At 25.6% G+C, this 19,323-nt stretch overlaps 1 protein-coding gene across 3 annotated transcripts; it reads left to right on the top strand.

Moving 5' to 3' along the window:
* Positions 1 to 14: 14 nt before the first annotated feature.
* Positions 15 to 11,434, top strand: LOC129957382 (SIN3-HDAC complex-associated factor-like). 3 transcript variants are annotated; one of them, XM_056069677.1, is made up of 5 exons: positions 15 to 126; positions 1,685 to 1,946; positions 5,891 to 6,035; positions 10,115 to 10,361; positions 11,019 to 11,434. In XM_056069677.1, the coding sequence occupies exons 2-5, from the start codon at positions 1,719 to 1,721 to the stop codon at positions 11,239 to 11,241; spliced, it is 843 nt and encodes a 280-aa protein (XP_055925652.1). In that variant the 5' UTR covers positions 15 to 126; positions 1,685 to 1,718; the 3' UTR covers positions 11,242 to 11,434. The 3 variants fall into 3 exon arrangements, with proteins under 3 accessions (XP_055925652.1, XP_055925653.1, XP_055925651.1); XM_056069678.1 differs by lacking the exon at positions 15 to 126 and adding an exon at positions 185 to 217; XM_056069676.1 differs by lacking the exon at positions 15 to 126 and adding an exon at positions 534 to 639.
* Positions 11,435 to 19,323: the final 7,889 nt, after the last annotated feature.

Raw genomic sequence — 19,323 nt, forward strand, 5'->3', positions numbered from 1 at the left:
ATCCTCTAGGATTGGATGGTTTCAGTTTCTCTGTATCTGGCTTTAGATACAGCTGCAGACGGCTGAGGCTTGAGAGTCAGAGAGGAGGTGTGGAGGAAGTGTCATCCCTGGACGAGGAAATATAAGGTTGAATTCAATATTAAAATATATAAAATTGTACTTGTGCATTTTATTAATGGCGGCTTGTTGTACAGATCGTAATAATTTGCATTTATCAGTAATGTATTAATTAGCTTACTTTCTCGATTTCACCTATAGAGTCTATCTTTGGTGGAATGTTAATTATTTTTTTTGTTACTTTTATTCATCGTTCATTTTTATTTTAAATTTTATTCTTGCACAAATGATAATATAAATAAAAAAATTTCCCTTTAATTTCTAATTACTTGCAAATAGATAGTGTGTAATATTTCCGGGATTCATTTCCATCGATCACATCGTAAGGTGTGATGGTGATATTTTTATATTCATAAATTAGTTAAGAGGGGGAAAATAACATTTTTCATACAGATATAAATTATTCTTTCTCTTAACTGCCCTATAAATTTTAAGAAATTGATCATCATCTGTGTCATGACGGAAATGTTCGTACTTTAATAATTTATTTCAATATCTCATGGAATATTTTTGGTTTTTAACGTAAGAAGGAATGGAAATTTATTATTAAATTTCTTTAAATAAATAATTTCTACAGATATTTTTACTGTAAATAATTTTCATTTTAGAATTTGTTTGTTATATTTCCATATATGTATCTGGTAGTAGATTATCTATTGGTACTTAGAATTTTGATCTGTAACAATGTTTCAGAAACATTTAATTTTAATTTATTTGCATTTTTTAAAATATAATTTATAGTATTTGTTTAGTTTTTTTTGTCTGATATTTTATAATTTTGATGTTACTTCATATATAAAAAATCAGTGTTTATTTTTTTAAAAAATATCAGTTTTGAATTATTTGATTTAAGCTTAAAAAAATGAGTAGGATAAAAATTGTTTTCAAAAAAATATATTATAAATTTGTTGAAAATGCCTTTAAACTTTATTTTGTAATTTCAAATTTTTAAAGTCTGCATTTTAAATACATTATTATTCTGTTTGTAAAAAATGCTATATCCTAATTTTTTAATGAACAAAAAATAACTAAAACACATAAAAAATTCATTATATTGAAAATAAAGTGATAGTGTTAATTTTCAAGCTAAATCAAATGATTAATTGATTTTATCACTATATTTTAAACAGTTCAAGTTTATGTGACATTAGATTCTTTTTTATGCTGTGATATTTTGAAAATTCTGCATCGTAAGTGATTTTGTGCTTGTGTTTAGTACTGAATTGTGAAAGCTTGATATTTTATTTTACTTATTAAATTTAGATTCAATTTTTTTTCTGTAATACATTATAATTTTGATATCAAGACTGTTCTTATATATTAGTATATCTATAAGTACAAAAAAAAGCAATTAAGAAAAGCACTCTTTCTAATGTGAAATTTTATTTCTCAAAATGTCCTTAGTTTGAAGCATTCTATTGAATAATTCTTCTTGCATAGCATTGAATAATTCCTATGCAAAATCTGTTTATTTTTTTATTCTTTCTCATTTTAAAAGAATTCTCTACTTTTCTAAAAAATATTTTCTATTATATTTGTATATTTATAAAACAAAATTTTTTCACAGCTTGTGGCTTGAAGGATTCACTGGAAGAAAGGTCATGTTTAGTTTCCATAAACCAAAGATCTATCGTTCTATTAATGGGTGCTGTATATGTAAAGCCAAATCGTCAAGCTCAAGATTTACTGATAGCAAAAAATACGAACCTGAATTTGAGAAATGTTTTCGAATAAGCGAAAAACGATCTGGTGAAATTTGCAATGCATGTGTTTTGTTGGTAAAGAGATGGAAAAAATTGCCAGTTGGAACTAACCGAGATTGGCATCATGTAAGCTTGCTTAATTTCTTAAATGATGTTTTCCTCTGTATTTCTAAAAATAGATTAGTGTATTTGGGAAGCTTTTATGTTCTAAAAATATAAAGCACTAGTTGCTGTCACAGAAGAAATAATTTTTGAAATATTATTTGAATTTGCTATCTTGTTTAATTAAGAATGATAAGAAGAATATCTATTTTCTTGTCAACAATAAATGCTTTTATTGAAATTAAATGATATATAAAGAAGTATAAATAATATTTATTCTATTTTTTAAAAATTTTATTATTTAAGTGCTTTAGAGTAGACAAAATTTTTGATTTTTCCTATGTTCATCAAAAACAAATCAATTTCTTGACTGTCCAACTAATGAGCATCTAACATACAACGGCTATGTGAGAAACATTGATTTTCTGGATTCAATATGCACATTTAGAGTGATTTATTTTGCATCTTGTTGATGGCCATTGAGAATGCAAATAGGGAAACTGCAGTCATTTGAAATCAAAAGGTTTGTCGGTGGGAATGCGTGGAATGAGCACTTTTTCTCCATTCGACTTTCCATTAAGTATAGTTGCCTCGATTCTTGCCGCATGTTGATTTTGAGGTTCTGAAGCAATTGGAGCATTGTAAATTGCCATTGGTAAACAATCTATTTCGTTGCTTGCTTGCGAAATTGTTTTGTATGAGAAACTCGAATTCGCTTACTTCTGCATGCTGCACTGGTAGATGTACTAAGTGATGAACGTTTGGAAGGCATATTTCTTTATGAAGCAATTAACACGATATACAATTGTATAACTGAAATATCTTTTATTGATTCACTGAATTACCTTGTTCAGCATTGATAATAATAATTTTATTTTGTATGTATGAAATAAACTCTGAATAACATGTGTTTCACTGCAGCCAAAATAATCTGCACGTTGAATGACAATATTTTATGTAGATGACTATTCATTAATGAAAAGAAGAAAAAAAATTAGCACATACACTAAATATTTTCAATTTCATTTCACTCACATTGATTGGCATTGTTGATAATTTTATTTTGTTTGATATATTTGCAGTTAACTCTGAATGACGTCATTTGCAATTTGTTCTTTTGTCAATTTTAAAATAATGTTGAATAATAGAAACATATAAGATGGTTTGCCTGTAAATCTATACTTATAATAAAGCTCAATGTGTGTGTGTGTGTGTTGGCGCTCTACAGGCCAGACCGTTCGACCAACAGCTACGAAATTTGGCACGTGTATACCTTGGAGGCCGGGAATGGGCACCTCGGGGTTATTTTTTCGAATTTTTAATTAAAATTCTATTTATTTAAAAAATAAGCGAAATTTTAGCGTGTTTCTGCTATAACTTCTGAAAATATTACCGCACAAAAAAGATTTTTACATCAAATTAAAGATCAAAAATTTATCTTTTAAATGATACCAATGTTTTAACCTTAAAATTAAATTTCTATTTTTAATTAATTTTTAAATAAATATTTTAACTATATTTTTCAACAATTTTTTTCGTACAAAATAAAAATAAAATTTAAGCTGCACGAGCACGTTTCGCATTCATGGGGAAAAAATTAGCTTTTTTCAAAGTGTTGCCATCACATCGATTAAAGCTCCATTTAAAAATAAATTTAATCTTTTTGGAAATGAAATCTGCAAAAATACGATTTTCGTCACATGTCTGTAGGAAATGAAATAAATATGAAATATTATTTTTTTCTAAAAAATAAATTCAAGAAAAATTATTTTATGATCTTTTACACTATCTATATTATTAATCCAATAAATCAGTTTTATTTTAAGGCAAGTTTTGTTTAATATGAACAGGATATCCATTCAAATCAGGGCCACACAGCTAATTTGTAAACCTTTAGTAATAGATACAGATCTTCTAAAATGGTCTAAATGGAAAATGAATATATTTTATGTAACTTGATCCAATAAATACTCTAATATATAACAAATTTTTGATTTTACATAAAGCTTCTGCTGTGGAAATCATGTTTAACAAAATGTTCTTGAAACACTAATATTTTAAATAAAGAATTAATTTCCAGTCAACTAAATCAATCACTTAAACTGACTGATTTATGAAAATTTAAATATCACTATTCAAAAAAAAAAAAAGAGAGAGAGAGAGGATAATTTTAGATTTTCTATCGATCGTTTTAAAGAAAATACTCCAATCAGCGCGCAGGATTCTCAAGATTAATTGGCCTAAGATTATGAAAATGTTGAGTTTTTCAAAATTTTTAACATTCAAAACTTCATAAATCAGTCTTAGTTAATCGTGGAAAATAGAAACATTCATTCATTTATTTAAAATTTGGTGTGTACAGAATATTTCTCAGAATATGATACCTTACTGCATAAAATTTAGACTTCATAATTTTTTAAATATATTTATAGGTCGGATCAAAATATTATTATTGACTTCATTTTAATCCTTTTGAAAGCAAAACTAAAAACTGAATTTTATGCTGAATCGGAGAAATTTTTGTTGAATTATTCTTTGAGATATTACGCAAATTATGAAAAATATTTTGTAGTTCACATAAGACTTAAATACCGAACGATTCTGTTTGCAGTACTCATATTCAATAATAATAATAATAAATAAATAACAACAAAAATGATAAATAAAATAAAACGTTTGGACTCATTAAAAAATATCTTTATATTAATTGCAATTTCAGCATTTCCACTTTAAATTAAAGTTGAAATTTTACCGGAAATGACAACAAATTAGCAAAATATATATAGTAAATTGAACGAAACGATCTAAACAACAGTATAAGTTTGGTATGATTATCAAAATTTGAAGATTAAAAATGTTTTGTTTGAGAAGCTATTAAGAGACAAGTTACTTAAAATATTTAATTGAAAATTGTAGCGAGCGGTAATACTGGTGAACCAGCTGGTTGCCAAAGGCGGCTAGTTTAATAATAAAATGCTAATAATTGTATTATGCCTATAATCTTCGCGCAAGATGCAAGAAATGAGTTGGCAAAATTTTGTTGCAATCGAAGGGATGGTATGGTAGCGCATAAAATACAAACAAACAATTTTTTTTGATATATTAAATTAGAGAAGCAGTCAAGGAATAGTAAGATTATGATTTAGGAAATTTATCTGCAAGTTGTCCCCTTTCCTTATTATCTTATTCTTTAAAAAATAAAAAATTAGTTAAAGGTTTTGCATTTCAACTTAAGTTTCCTGAATAATATCCTTTGTTATCTACTGTCACTTTCCTGTATTGTGGTATTCTCATTTAATAGTTTTTGCATGGCATCAATCAAGCTTACTTATTCTTCACATGGCATATAATTTTCCATTCCACTGTTTTAATTATGCTATGTGTGTTTAATTTAGAACATGTTAGATACACAGTTGGATAAATGAATTATTGTAGAAAGATTAAATGTTAAACTGACAATAAAAATTGCTTGATATTTTATTTTTTTAATAGTGTTCTATTTATAAGTTAATAGAAATGAATTTTTTAAAGTGAATAAGAAAGATTTTGTTTCAATTTACTTTTGATCAATTTATTTTTGGATGTAAAGGCATTTAAAATCATTACAAATTCAAATTTAAAGAAATTGTCAAAGGAGATATTAATTATTGCTTCTTAGATTTAAATTTGCTTACAGAAATGTTTATAAGGTTTCATCTTTAAAAATTGCCTTTTACTAATGTGTTAAAATATGTTGTTAATATTTTGTTTCTGTTGCAAAATAGAATCCCCCCCCCCTTCTTTTTGTTTAAAAAGAATTAAATTTTATGAAATGTTAAATTTTTAGAATTCAAGTTCGTTGTCATAAAAGAAAAAATTTTTTAAGAATATCTCTTTTGTACAATATAAATATTACTAAGACTTTAATCAGTTGCTTTAAATTCATAAACTGCTCAAGTTTTGACTACTTTGATTTGTGTATCTTTTAGGTGGTTGATGCCAGAGCTGGACCCGGGACAAAATGTACAAGCAAGAACAAAATAAAAAATGAAAGGAAGCCAGCAAAGAAACTCCGATTAAGACTATGTAGAAGCAAACATACAAAAAATGAAGTTTTGTCTGATGATGTTGCTGGTAAGTTTTCAGTATTGTGATCGACTTAAAACTGTTTTATTTCAGGGAAGAGTAATTAATATATTCTTATTAATGGATACATTTTTTCTTAATACATACATTAATACATGCATTTTTCTTGCATACATTTTTTATTGATTTTTCTTATCTAAATTTAAAAATAATAGAAAGTATTTTTTATCTTAAAAATAACCCATTCAATTTTTGTTGTTGTTGAGATATTACTACTATATTAACATGCTGTGTTTAACAAAACTGATCTACCATGAATATTAGCTTTCTTAGTTGTTAAATTTTTGAATTATTGAAGTTTTTCTTTTTTTAAATTTGACTGAAAAATATCTATTTAACAATATATATATATATATATATATATATATATATTTGGAAATTATATGCCTATTTTTTAGCATATTTCGAGTGTTAAAAATTTTAATGTTAATTGCATTGAGTTAAATGTCTATCATTCCAAATTTAAGAGTAAAATGACAGGTGAGAAAAATAGCAGAATACACATGTCATATTTTGGATGAAAACTTAAAAGAATAATATTTGTATACTAGGTGAAAGAATAATAATTTGAAAGTCAAACTAATTATTCAGAAATACTAAAGAAAAATGTCTTTAATATGAAAGAAAGCAAGTTTTTTTAATCATAGTTTCAACAATTAAAAAATTATTAAATGATTTCATTGAATAGTGAAAGTACTTTGCATTTTTGATTACAATTTTCTATTTTTATACCACTCACATAAAAAACAGATTAAAATTCAGAAAGAATTTTCAAGATAAATAGATTGATATCTTTAAAAAGATGATTTTTTTTTTTTTGAATTTGTAAATGATGTAAAAAAATATTTTTTTTCTGATAATAGCAGCAGCAGGGAAAAAAAAATTCTTTTAAATTTAAAGAAATGTGCATCCAGGAAGTATATTTTTGTCCTTCAGTTCAGTGGTCTGACTGTCCAGCAGTTTGTCTTATAAAGAACCAATGTGCTGATCCACATTCACTTTTTTTATTAATGGAGATATAAGTACTTCTTCTGTAGTTAATACATGCAATTGCAATCTGTTTTCCCCCCTTCCCTCATGTGATGGTATGAACAAATTTTTGATTCTACTGCACATTTTTTTAAAAAAAATTTATTGTTAATGTATATATCTTTTTTTTTTTTTTTTTTTTTTTTACTTCTTGCTCTAGAACTAATCCATTTGTTCTCTTTCTTGTTTCTAGCTTTTTTTATTTTCCTTTTCAAAGATCCTTCAAGGATAGATGATAATAAACTGTTATAATTATCATTATTATTAGTGATCTCATCTTTTATTCTTTGTGTTATTTTAAAAGTGAATATTTTATATTTTCAAGCAGAAGACTTTGAAAATAATTTTTTTTTTCCTGATTAGAAGCATATTAGATTCTTTTTAGTCAATTTTTTAATTATAGAATTTTAAAAATATTTTGTGACATATTGTAATTTCTTATATGGAAACTTTTATATTATTTTCAGATTTTTAACATTATGCAGATATTCATTAAGTGAATGGAGTTGTTAGTATACTTCTCTTTAGGTATATATATATATATATATATATATATATATATATATATATAATTTAAATTTAGTTTGAGTGTCAGACATTCACATTTAATATCTGAAGTTCTGTGATCATATCTTAGGGTCACATTTGTAATATTGGGATTTATTTTAATTTTAATTAATTTTTATTATAATTAATATTTTATTTTATGAAACTTTCTTTTTAATAAAAACTTTGATTCTTATAAATATGAAAATTTCTGTAACAAGATAATTTGTAGCGAAGGAACATAGCTAGACTAAATAAATATTGAATAATTTGTAAAAATATCTTTGGTTGGCTGATTGATAATGGGCATAATGTATCAAATCCGGGGTAATGAATTAAGGTAGAAATGTATGATTTCGGTGTAGTAGGAAATATAATTCCTTCTACAAAATTCCTAGAAAATAGAATGTAGTCTGATATTGATATATATATATATTTTTTTTTTGCATCTAAATTGACTTATTTGTAAAAGATGTCTAATTTTTTATTTCTAAATCTATATTAAGCACAAAAAAGTTTTATTTCTTAAAAAATGATAATACATATCTTTCTGAAGTATACTTCCTAAAACTTGTATTGTGATATGAATACTTGCAACACTAATTTTTGCCAATTCACTAGCTATTTTGTAGTCCAGTGACCCTTATTTTTGTTGCAATTGGCATGATAAATACTGTGTGATAGTCTAAAAAGGAAGGTTTAAAAATATATATTTATTTATTTTTGCATAAAGAATTTACATCCCAACAGTTTTGAGAATAGTGCTAAAGCTTTAATGTTAGGAAGAAATAAAGAAAATTTTAGGGAATTCCATTCCAAAAAATTGAATTTCTTTATCAATTTTTTCCCATTTGTCTTGATACAAGTCTTTATGCTTATACTTCTGGCATCCCAATTTATTGAGTCAAAAAGCTTCTAATTCCTTTGAATTGTTGGATGAATGCAGCAATATATATATTGAGGGGGTAGATTTATGCAAATAAAAAATGAAATATAATTATGAATTCAGGGATGCAGAATAATGTATATGATGCATCTATGATAAATTAGATATGTTGCTTTTAAATGTATTTTTAATGCTGCTTAATTTTTATAAAATAAATGCCTTCTACTTTAATTTCAAGATAAAAGCAAGTCTACTTTCATTTAACAAGTCATGCAGTTCTCAATTAGGTTGTCTTTTTTTTTTTTTTTTTTTTTTTTCGCATTTCTAAAACATAAAGCTTGTCAGCAAGTCTTGCATGCTCTTTGTCTGTGATTTCTTAATTTTTATGATCACTTTGATTCCACATGTTATAAATAACTCCAATGATCATGGTTATGGAAAATTTCATTTTAAAGTACAAAACTAATACCTTTTATCACTTAAAGACTGTGAATATTAAGATGAAAGACATTTTGATTTTCATCATTGGTTGGCATTGATTTTGTAATGATTCTGCCTTGAAACAATACTCTTTTCATTTTACATACATAAGAAAGAAGCACAATCACATAAATTAATGCACATGATATAAAAATTTAATTAATATAAACACGAGTTGAAAAAACACCTAAATAAATAAAAGTACTATTTTGGAAATTTTTGCAAATTGATGATTTCATATGCAGCATACTATCATAATGATATATGTCTAACTTTTTAAAATTTTTTTTTCTTAATTGTATTATAGACATTGTGTTTTGTAATCCCTTTCAAATATTGTAACAGATGCTATTGTATGCATCTATTGTTCCTTATTCCTTTTAGTTGAGGTGTTGCATATATATGGATAATGACATAAAAATATATGTATTCAGATTATTTTTAAGTTTATTTCTAATATTTTAAAATTTTTTTATAGTTTTTAAATTTTTATTCATCCATTATATATATATATATAATATTATCATTATAAAATATTATCTTGCTTATAAAATATCATGTATAAAAAATAAAAATATTTCATTTTATTTATTATTGTATAATAGTTGGGTGTGATATAGAATTAAAAAAATTTTTACATCTTTTTCTTTGTCCTAGCCAAGTAGATTTTCATGCATTTTATTGCTGTTTTTGTTTCTGTTTCATCCAAAATCAATGCATTATGTATTTTTCGAGATTTTTCTTCCACACTGCACCTAGGGGCTGCAGTGGCCTGGTGGTAAGGTCTCGGCTTCAGAACTGGGGGGTTTCGGGTTCGAAACCTGAATCCACCAAAGAATTGTCATGTAAGCAGGTCTGGTGCACGTTAAGTCTGTTGGGGGCCAAACGTCCTCCCATCGTTGCAGTGTGGAAGTTTGGAGAGGGGGTGCTAGCTGAGATGTCGTCCTCGTCATCTGACAGTGGTTCAAAGTTTGTCCCAAAGTAGCCCTAGTGTGGCTTTAAAAATGGGACATTAATATATCTAAACTAAATCTTCTTACTGACTTGTGTTGAGCCTGTGGGTCAGGTGGGTTACCATGAGAATCTCATGCAAATTTGAGTAAATATTTGAATCCTCTTGATTCAGGCAATGAAGATAGTTTAAGTGAATCCTCAAGCCTCTCAGTGCCACTTAGTCGAGTGCCAAGTCCCTCTCCAAGCAACTCCTCTGATGATTCGACCATTCTTGAAGAACCTGAAGATGATATGGACCAAGAAATTGTTATCAAGAAGCAAAGGAACAAGACAAATGGAAACAAGATTCGAAAACATCGTAAACCATCATGTAATATTCATAAGAAATCTTCATTTTTGGATATGACATTTTGGAGAGAGTAAGTATTTATTATCATGATAATGAACCTATTATTACTTTCTTGTATACATAGTATAAAAAAAGTATTGTAATTGTCAAAAAATTTGAACTTGAGATTTTAATGAATCTCTACGTTTTATTGACTTTCCTGAGTTTAAAAGACACAGTTTTGGAAAATGTCCATCTGTTATTCTGCGACAAAAATGCATTATGCTAGACAGATGAAATTTGTTTTACAGTCTTTACACCAAATTCTTAGTTTCTATCAATTTTTGGGAAAAATCTGGCCAGAAGAAGTTTGTTTGAATATGAATTAATATGATAAATATAAAACAAAGTAAGCTAGATGGATAAAATTTGGTTCATAAATGCTCAATTGTATTAATTTGATATTGCATTTTAATGATCCAAAATGCACAAAATTCGACTAAAATTATAGTATCTCTTGTAGAATGCTAATTTTTTTTTTTGTAAGAATCTTTCTTTTTTATAATCACTGGATATCATTTTATCAAAATGTATGACCAAATCTTTTTTTTTTTTTTGATATTACATTAAAAATAGCTAAATCAATAAAATTTTCCAAGAAATTGATACAAAGCAAAATGTTAGTCAAAAACCTTTTATCGAAAACTTCATTTCTAATAGGATGACACTGAAGTTTTTATGCTTTCAGGGAAAGGATTTGTTGTGGAGTAATTTTTCGGGGACCCCATGGAGAGGCACTTATTTATCCTAAGCTGCTCCGTCCATGCCACTGCCGAAGAAACGGCGATTCTACGAAGCGCTTCATGTCACAGCAAGATGGTAGCTCATTTCTATCTAATGCAACCAACACTGCCACACATGTTGCCTGCTCAGCAGGGCGAAACCAATTTCCTAATGGAATAAGTGCTTAACGACTATCCAACTTAGGAATCTAAAGTTTTTGTTCCTCATTCTCGTTTGGTTGTTTATTTTAATTATTTATTTACATACATCAATCTTCTTTGGTTATCAAATAAACCATCACTGCCTTTATTTTTTAATGCAGATAAATGTGCTTCCATTTTTAAATGAGAAGATAAAGTGTATTTTGTTTTGTTTGTTTGTTTGTTTCTTTACATTTATGGACCAAATTCAGTTGCATTGTCAGAAGGATTATTTTTATTTCGTATTTGCTTAAAAGTCAAACTGACTTGTTTGCAAAAGAAAAAAAGTATACAAAGAAATAAAAAAAAAACTCATATTTTAAAAAAAGATTATTAAACTTGAGAATTAGCAAAATAAATATATAAATAATCGTATGGAATATTTAAAAATTTATTGTTGCAATGAACAAAATAATTATTTTTGGTCTCATTATGGGAAAGCATTCTAAGTTAGACTTTTCTTATATTCTATTTAAGTAGAATGTTAATTTCTGGAATATAAATAGATTTATTATAATTAGCAAAATAAAATTTTTTGAGTTCTCATTACTAAGTTAGATATTTATCTTTTTTTAGTACTTTTTGGGAAATGTTTTTATTTCCAGTATTAAATAAATGCCAGCCATAATAAAAATAGAAAAAATACCTGTTTTATATTAATTCAATTAAATATGGATATTTTTACACTAATTAAAAAAATTCTTTTATTTTAATGTTAAAATATTTTTGGTTAAACTATCTTATAAATTTTTGTTAGGGCTAAAGGAAGAGGGCTAAAAAGAGGTTATTACCTTTATCTAAGGTAATAGCCTCTTTTAATTTAAATAATTTTGCCAGTTGCAATATTAGTCAGAACAATAATGCTTTTTGTACTCCAGTGTTTTATATAATTATCACAAAATTGTATTTTTAACTGAATTTGGTCTAAACTTATATATTTTAAAACTCTTTGCTCATTAATTTTTATGTATGAATTTAATTTTTAAACTCAAATGTGTGATTCTCTGAATCAACAGCAATTTTTCAAGTAAATGTTTGTAAGTGTCTACTACTTTCATAACATTACTCATCGCAATTCCTAGTCAAACTGACTAGTGGTGCATTTATGACTTTTTTGCGATAGGATTTATTGAAGAGTCATACTTTTGAGCATTTATTGTGAAATGTGTGAAGATGGTTTGGTACCAATCAAGTTTTCACTCTATACAAAAACTTGGATTAAAAACAATTAAGAGTTTTGTTGAATTTATTGGAGTTTAAAGTGATGAGTAACATTTAGTCAGATTTGAGTATTATTATTCTATTGTATAGCGTCTTTAACAGTATTGTTTGAAAAACGAAACTTTGTTGTTTTATATTGTATGTGATATGCTTTAATAAGAAATAATATTCTTTTGTTGTTGTTTTAAATATTTGTGCAAATTTTATTTTTAATTTTGTTTTGGATAATTTAATAAATGTTTATATAGATTTATTATTTAATCTATTAACTGAATAATTTAAAAAAAATCAAATACTCTGAAGTTTTGAATTGTTCTTAATTTAGTAACTTAATGCTTAAATACTCATTGTTTGAAAGCTCGAAATGTTTCACTGTTACTTGCACTTTATTATAAATGTTCTGCAATAAAATGACAGTTGACTTATATAGTAATGATACCAGACTAGAACATCTAAATAGAACTATGAAATAACTCTCTTAATCTATAGAAAATGAATAATTTTTTAATTATTTTGTTTTGCAGAAGATATTTATAAAGGATTAGTAAGAAAGATTTTATAAAATTAATTTGGAAATTTTAAAAAAAAACAACCCATTTTCAGTAATACTTTAATATTTTTATCATGCTTATTTTATCAGACATTGAATTTCAAAAATATTTGAACATACTATTTTTAAGTATGTTTTTAGGAAATTAATTACCAAATTAAATTTTGATGAAATGAATAATTGCATTCGTTTGTGTTTGGAAAATATCTTTACTATGTGATTCTACTGCAGTTTTATTTGCCTAAAGATATTTCTAAGACAGAGTGGTATTTATATGCATTCTGTATTTCGACATGAAATGATACTACACTTTTTCAGAAAGCAAGAGCATCCCTTGCCAACCATAGATTTTGCGGTCTCATTTTTCATTAAAATATTCGGATAAATTTTACTTTTAATGACTTTTCTAGTCTATTATTCGGATTATGAAATTTCTCATTCCTTGTTTCTGTTTTGTCTGGTTGAAGAATTTATTTAAAAAAAAATTAATAAATGAAAGAAAGAAAAAACTTTGTCCTAGACTTTGATAGCAAAATTTACAGTAGATACTGTTAAAACTATAAAAATGAAGGATCTTAAAGGAACTTTCAAAGTCTAAGGACAATGAAATACTGATTATGAAGTGTTGATGGTTAATAAAGTAAATTATTGATTTTGAGCTTAAAGGACATTTATTTACTTTTATATTTTAATTTAATCTGTCTGTCAGATTTTATGTGGGGTATCAAAAATCCTAGGTTGGTTTAATTCTTTGTCTTGTTATGAAGCTGATCTTCTTGGGATGAAACTCGTAATTTTATACTATTATCAGATCATGAGGCTAATCTCCAAGGCAGCTTCCTCTCTTGAAGACTTCTGTATTACACAGATACATTTGACCACCCTGTAGGATTTATATGCACTGGAAACTTCAGTAAAATTAATGTTTTGAGAATCCACTCTTGAAGCCAAAACCTTAGCATTGTTCTCCCCACAAAAATTTTGGCAGACTTTTCTTATTTCAATTTCTTTAACATTTATATGAAAAACAAATGAATCAAAGCATATTTTGTTAAAACGTGTGTCGAATAGGTTATTAAATGTTTTTTTTTTTTTTTTTTTTGCATTACATTTTTTTTAACTTCATATTTTTAAATTATTTTCTTAACTTAAGAATACAAAAGAATTTTTTTCATTTATGAATGATGTATTAAAATTTTTTTCATCTTAAAAAAAGAGTTTAAAATAGAAAAATTACTGAGAAACCCATGCTAAGTCACATTTAACTTGAGTTAAGCATTATTTACTTCATATTTATTGGAATAGGTCTTATAATGAGATTTCAAACTGACTTTTCATGTGTTAAGGCAGCTAAAAAAAATCATTTCTACAGGTTGTAAAAATTGGATCTGTTTCTGGAAGTCTTTCCAAAACTGTTTGCAATATTCTCAGGGATCAGTTATTTTTGGTTGGCAGGGGATAGATGTATTATTTCTTCTAATCTGGGATTAAGAAGAAATCTAGATCATTCTTGCTGAATTTCGCAAATGTGAGTCATCTTGCATTCTATATGACTGGTGATGTATTAATACCTCTATCATTATATTCCCTTGTTCAGTTTTAGATGTTGTAATGTATCAGTACAAGTTAATTCATTTATAATCATCATGAATTGTTAACAAGAATGTTGCAGCTATCAATGTCTTTTAATGTAAATAGTTTTCCCCCTTCTTTTTTTTTTTTGTTACGCTATATTTATTTTAGGAACAAATAGAAGCTTGCATTCTGTGTTATGTGTCTTTTGTGAAGTTATGTAACTTCTGTGTTACCCAGTGTGTTCAGTACTACGTGATAATTATGTGTTCATGCATAGAAATGTGTAGAAAGAGAAGGAAAATGAATACCACTTGTCACATAATTGTTTAAATGTACTGCTGTTTCTCCTTTGAAAGTTTAAGACTTGTACTGTTGTGCATGATCTGTGCTCTATTCTGAACAAAGAATTGAATTTGAACTTTTAAAGAATGTTCAGATATATTTATTCTTGGAAATGTTTTTCGTCTCGGATGTCATTGGAGATTGGAATAGATTTATGAGAATTTACAGGTGGGTCTTTCTAAAATTCTGTGGTGCTCTATTAAATACAGTTTGTGTTATTTTGATCTTTAAGATTTGCTAACTTTTTTATCTATAAAATTTTCTTTTCATTAAATAGTGCATTAATTATTGATAGATGTTATGGGTAATCTTTGAAGCTCATATAATATATGCATACTATAACTGGACCAAATATTCTGTAATATAACTACAGGAAATTGGATATACATACAGTTTTATTAAAAAATTTTAAAAATCGAATGCTAAGAATGATTTTTCAAAGATTCAATTCTGATTAATTTTTTTGTAAATCTTAAGCAAAATTAATGCATATATCTGTCTACCAATTTGCATTTATAAATATTTTATATAGATCAAAATATAATTCATAGTTTGAAATCCAGAACTGAATATGCTCATATTTGGAAAACAAAAAAACTAGAGTTTTGATTCAAATGCAACAAAATTCAAATCAAATATTTAAGAAGTGCTGTGATGAATCTTTGAAAAGAGACATATTTCAAATTCAAAAAGAAAGCAAAGGTATAATTTCTCCCTTCTTAGCACTAATTTTTTTTTATCAAGTTATTGTTAATAAACCTAAATCTGCTATACTATTGATTATTGTTAAATAACCAAATAAAATTGTTAGATTAATTTTATCGTCATTTATGTGAGGCATAATAATAAAAATTCCATCTTCTAACGAAATGCATTCAAATTAATTAAAATACTAATTGTATCTTAATTATAATTCTTCTTTGTGATCTTTTAATTAACAAATGCCAAGTCATTTGAGAAATGCTTTAAAATATTTTCCCCCTCATTTTGCATTATTAGCAAAATGTAATGTTAATTAGTTCATGTATCAAAGAGTGTTTTCATGAATTCTATAAACAGCTTTGTAATTTGAAGCAGTCATTCAAAGTTCTGGTTTTCTAGTTATGGCAGTTATTATTTTAATTCCAATTCATTTGAATCAATATGAAAATATTCATATATATACAGCAAAATACTGTTTATGTGTCTTTCAGGCGATAGATTTAGAACAGTATAATGAAATGACAATCAAAACTTTAATAAGCAATTAGAAATTCTATGTTCCTAAGATAAATGCACTTGAAAAAAATAGCTTAATTTTTTTTTTGTAGTAGTTTATTTTATCCGATTAACGTTGAAAACAATTATTTATTTTTAAAATTAAATATTTATCATGAAGTGAGAAAAAAATCACACCATTATTTTGTATCTTGAATGCTAATTATATAATCTTACCAGAAGATGTATCTGTCAAATGAGCTGTTATCCTATCAGGTAACAATCTGACAGATGCATATATTTAATAATAATATTTCGGATTTCATTGTCCAGATTGACTAATGACAGTTATTATAGAAAATTTCATGTAAACTGGTAGAAGAAATTAAAATATATGTAATATAATTCATAGTGCACTTTATAGTTTATTTTTAATATTAATATTACTATATATTTACATCTAAAAACCTGGAATTCTATAAATGCATGAACACTCAGATCTCTAACAAAAAAAATTTATTTTCTACTTGCTGGAAAAAAAAATGCATTACCAAATATAAAATTTAAAAAAATGCTGAAGAAAATATTAGCAATAATTTAACTGATCCTTGAGAGGAGAATATATAATGAGTCAAAATAATTATAAAATAATAAAAAATTACAAATGATTGACTTATGTTACATGCCAGTATAAAATAATATAAATGAAACATAATGTTTATGATCTCGTAACTAATTTTTATTCATGCTTAGTTTTATTCACCTACTAATGAATTGCATTAGTAGGTGAATCTCTGCATTGCTTGATGCCATAACAGAAATTGGGATTTGTGCATTTGATAATGAGGCAGATTAAAAGGAGTGCTATATTTTCAAAATACTTAAAATTAAAGACAACACTGGCTTGTTCTATTATTGATATGATTTATGTATATGCAGGTAGACAGTTAATGAAAATAAATCTTTATTTATCATTTGCATGGCAATTGCATTGTATTTTTTAGGATTATTTTTTTGATCATTTACATTGTAGTTTTAAAGTTGCTACAAATATTTTACTTCATTAACCGAGGCATATTTGATTATAATTAATAAAATATGGGCTAAATTACACTATATTTAATTAATGATTAATACATTTCACTATTTATTGTATTAATATTTTATTTATTTGCTCTTAAGTATTAAGGTTTACTTAATATTTTATTCACATGTCAGATGGAAAGCTAACAATTCATTATTAAAAAGTAATAATGAATAGTTTTCTTCCAAAGAGGTTGAGGAAAAGCATATATATATTATAAAGCTGTTGTATAAAAATTATGGCTTCTTAGAGCATCACATAATTTTAAATTGATTCTTATTATTCTCAATAATTACTACTGTATATTCTCATGAATTACTGCTATATATGTGTAGTCTAATGTAAGCTATATCTTAATTTATTTTAGTATTTATAGCACATAATATCTATAAACAAACCCTAATAGACTTAATCAGATTGTAGAGTAGTGCATGGCATATTGCAGTTTACCCAGCTGTAAAATTAAATTAGTATTTTATTCATTTCAGCAGTTTGATTTCAAGTACTTAGAATTGGATTGTTGCTTAACAAATGGTTATATAGAATTTATTGCTTATATTGAATTTATTTAGATAATAATTAAAATGTGAATGTTTGGTTTTATCTGTAACTTTATCAGCATTCTATCAAAGCATTTGATGCATGCATTAAGATTTGTAAATAATACTAAATGTTTAGAAAATGAATCTCGTATTTAAATATCGAAATGTTTATTCACATTGTTGAGCTATATTTATTTTTATCTATGTCAGCTAAAATTTCAGCACAGCTTTAATGCAGCATTTTAAAATTTTGGAATGCAGGAAGGTATCGAGAGTTTTGAGTGTTGTGTAAAAGAAGAGCTTATGATAAATTTATCCTAGTTTTAAAAGTTTTAAGATTCGTCAAACACAGAACAATTTTTTTTTTGCCATTTTTTTTGTTGAAATGTTGGAGTTTTATTATTTTTTTTTTTAGTCAAAATACTCCAAAAAGTATTCTGTACAAATTATTTGTAAATATGCATTTCATTTTAATGATTTATATTTGTGTTCTCATGTTTCATGTATTAAAAGTATTAGCAATCAAAAGATATCTCATTAACATATTTTTATAGAGATATTTAACTGAATATATCATAAATTATTCAATGTTATATCACTCATTTGTAATTGCATTTTATATTAAGAATTTTATTTTTGAATAGAAAACTTTAGAATTCTGTTGATTCCATATTGAATTCATCATATAATTTAGTATTTCGACATATCTTTTTATCTTTAGAGTGCTGTATTCAAAGAAACATACTTTAATATTGTCTTCTCATAGAAGGAAGGGCTGAATTTATTCATTTAGTGCTAAGTATTTTTAAAAATTCAAAAACCCTTTCCATACTATGTAAAACATTTTCTGTATTTGTAGTGCTTAGTGATTTAATGCAGTTATTTATCAAGTATTTTATGTTCAGATTATTACAATGTTATTCTTTTAAAGTCTTTTAGTCTATATAAGTTAGCATTTATTTTGAAAGTATTTTTTATTAATATATATAATATTTTATTTGGTAACAAAAGCATTTATTTATCAGTTAATATAATATATTTTGGGATCTAAAAATAAACATTAATTTTTGCACAACTTCTTTTCTAACAGTATTAAAACATGTTCTGAAATCAGTCTATAACATGTTTCGGAAGAAATTATTTTTCATAATTTTAAATATTACATTTAATCAGCTTTATTTTTAGAATATTCATTAATAGAAATAAAAGATCTGCTCAGAATGATAATAATTGAAGGAACTAATCATATGGATTTAAGGTATGTTTCATCCAAATTTGAGTTTAAAAAAATTTAGAACTAAAAAATTGTTGACAAATTTAAAAAAATTGTTTTTGCATTCTATTTTTCAAGATAAAAGAAAAAGGCATTGGCAGTTTTTTTTTTTCACTGAAAAGTGAGTAAAAGAATGATAAATTATATAATTAAATCCTTTGTAACTTTAAATTATTTAATTTCTTCAAAAATCGAAATTAAATATACTCAAATTTGGAAATTGTAAATTGTTATTTTACATGAATAAATGAAACTATTAATGACCCAAGTTAAATTTCAACTATAT

The sequence above is a fragment of the Argiope bruennichi genome, chromosome 11 (genome assembly GCF_947563725.1).
Source record: "Argiope bruennichi chromosome 11, qqArgBrue1.1, whole genome shotgun sequence".
Taxonomy (NCBI): Eukaryota; Metazoa; Arthropoda; class Arachnida; order Araneae; family Araneidae; genus Argiope; species Argiope bruennichi.

Coding starts and splice junctions, on each gene's coding strand:
- LOC129957382 (XM_056069676.1), top strand. CDS start 617: ATGGAATATTTTTGGTTTTTAAC. Junction 640..1,684: donor GAATATTTTTGGTTTTTAAC/GTAAGAAGGAAT, acceptor ATTTTTTCACAG/CTTGTGGCTTGAAGGATTCA. Junction 10,362..11,018: donor GATATGACATTTTGGAGAGA/GTAAGTATTTAT, acceptor TTATGCTTTCAG/GGAAAGGATTTGTTGTGGAG.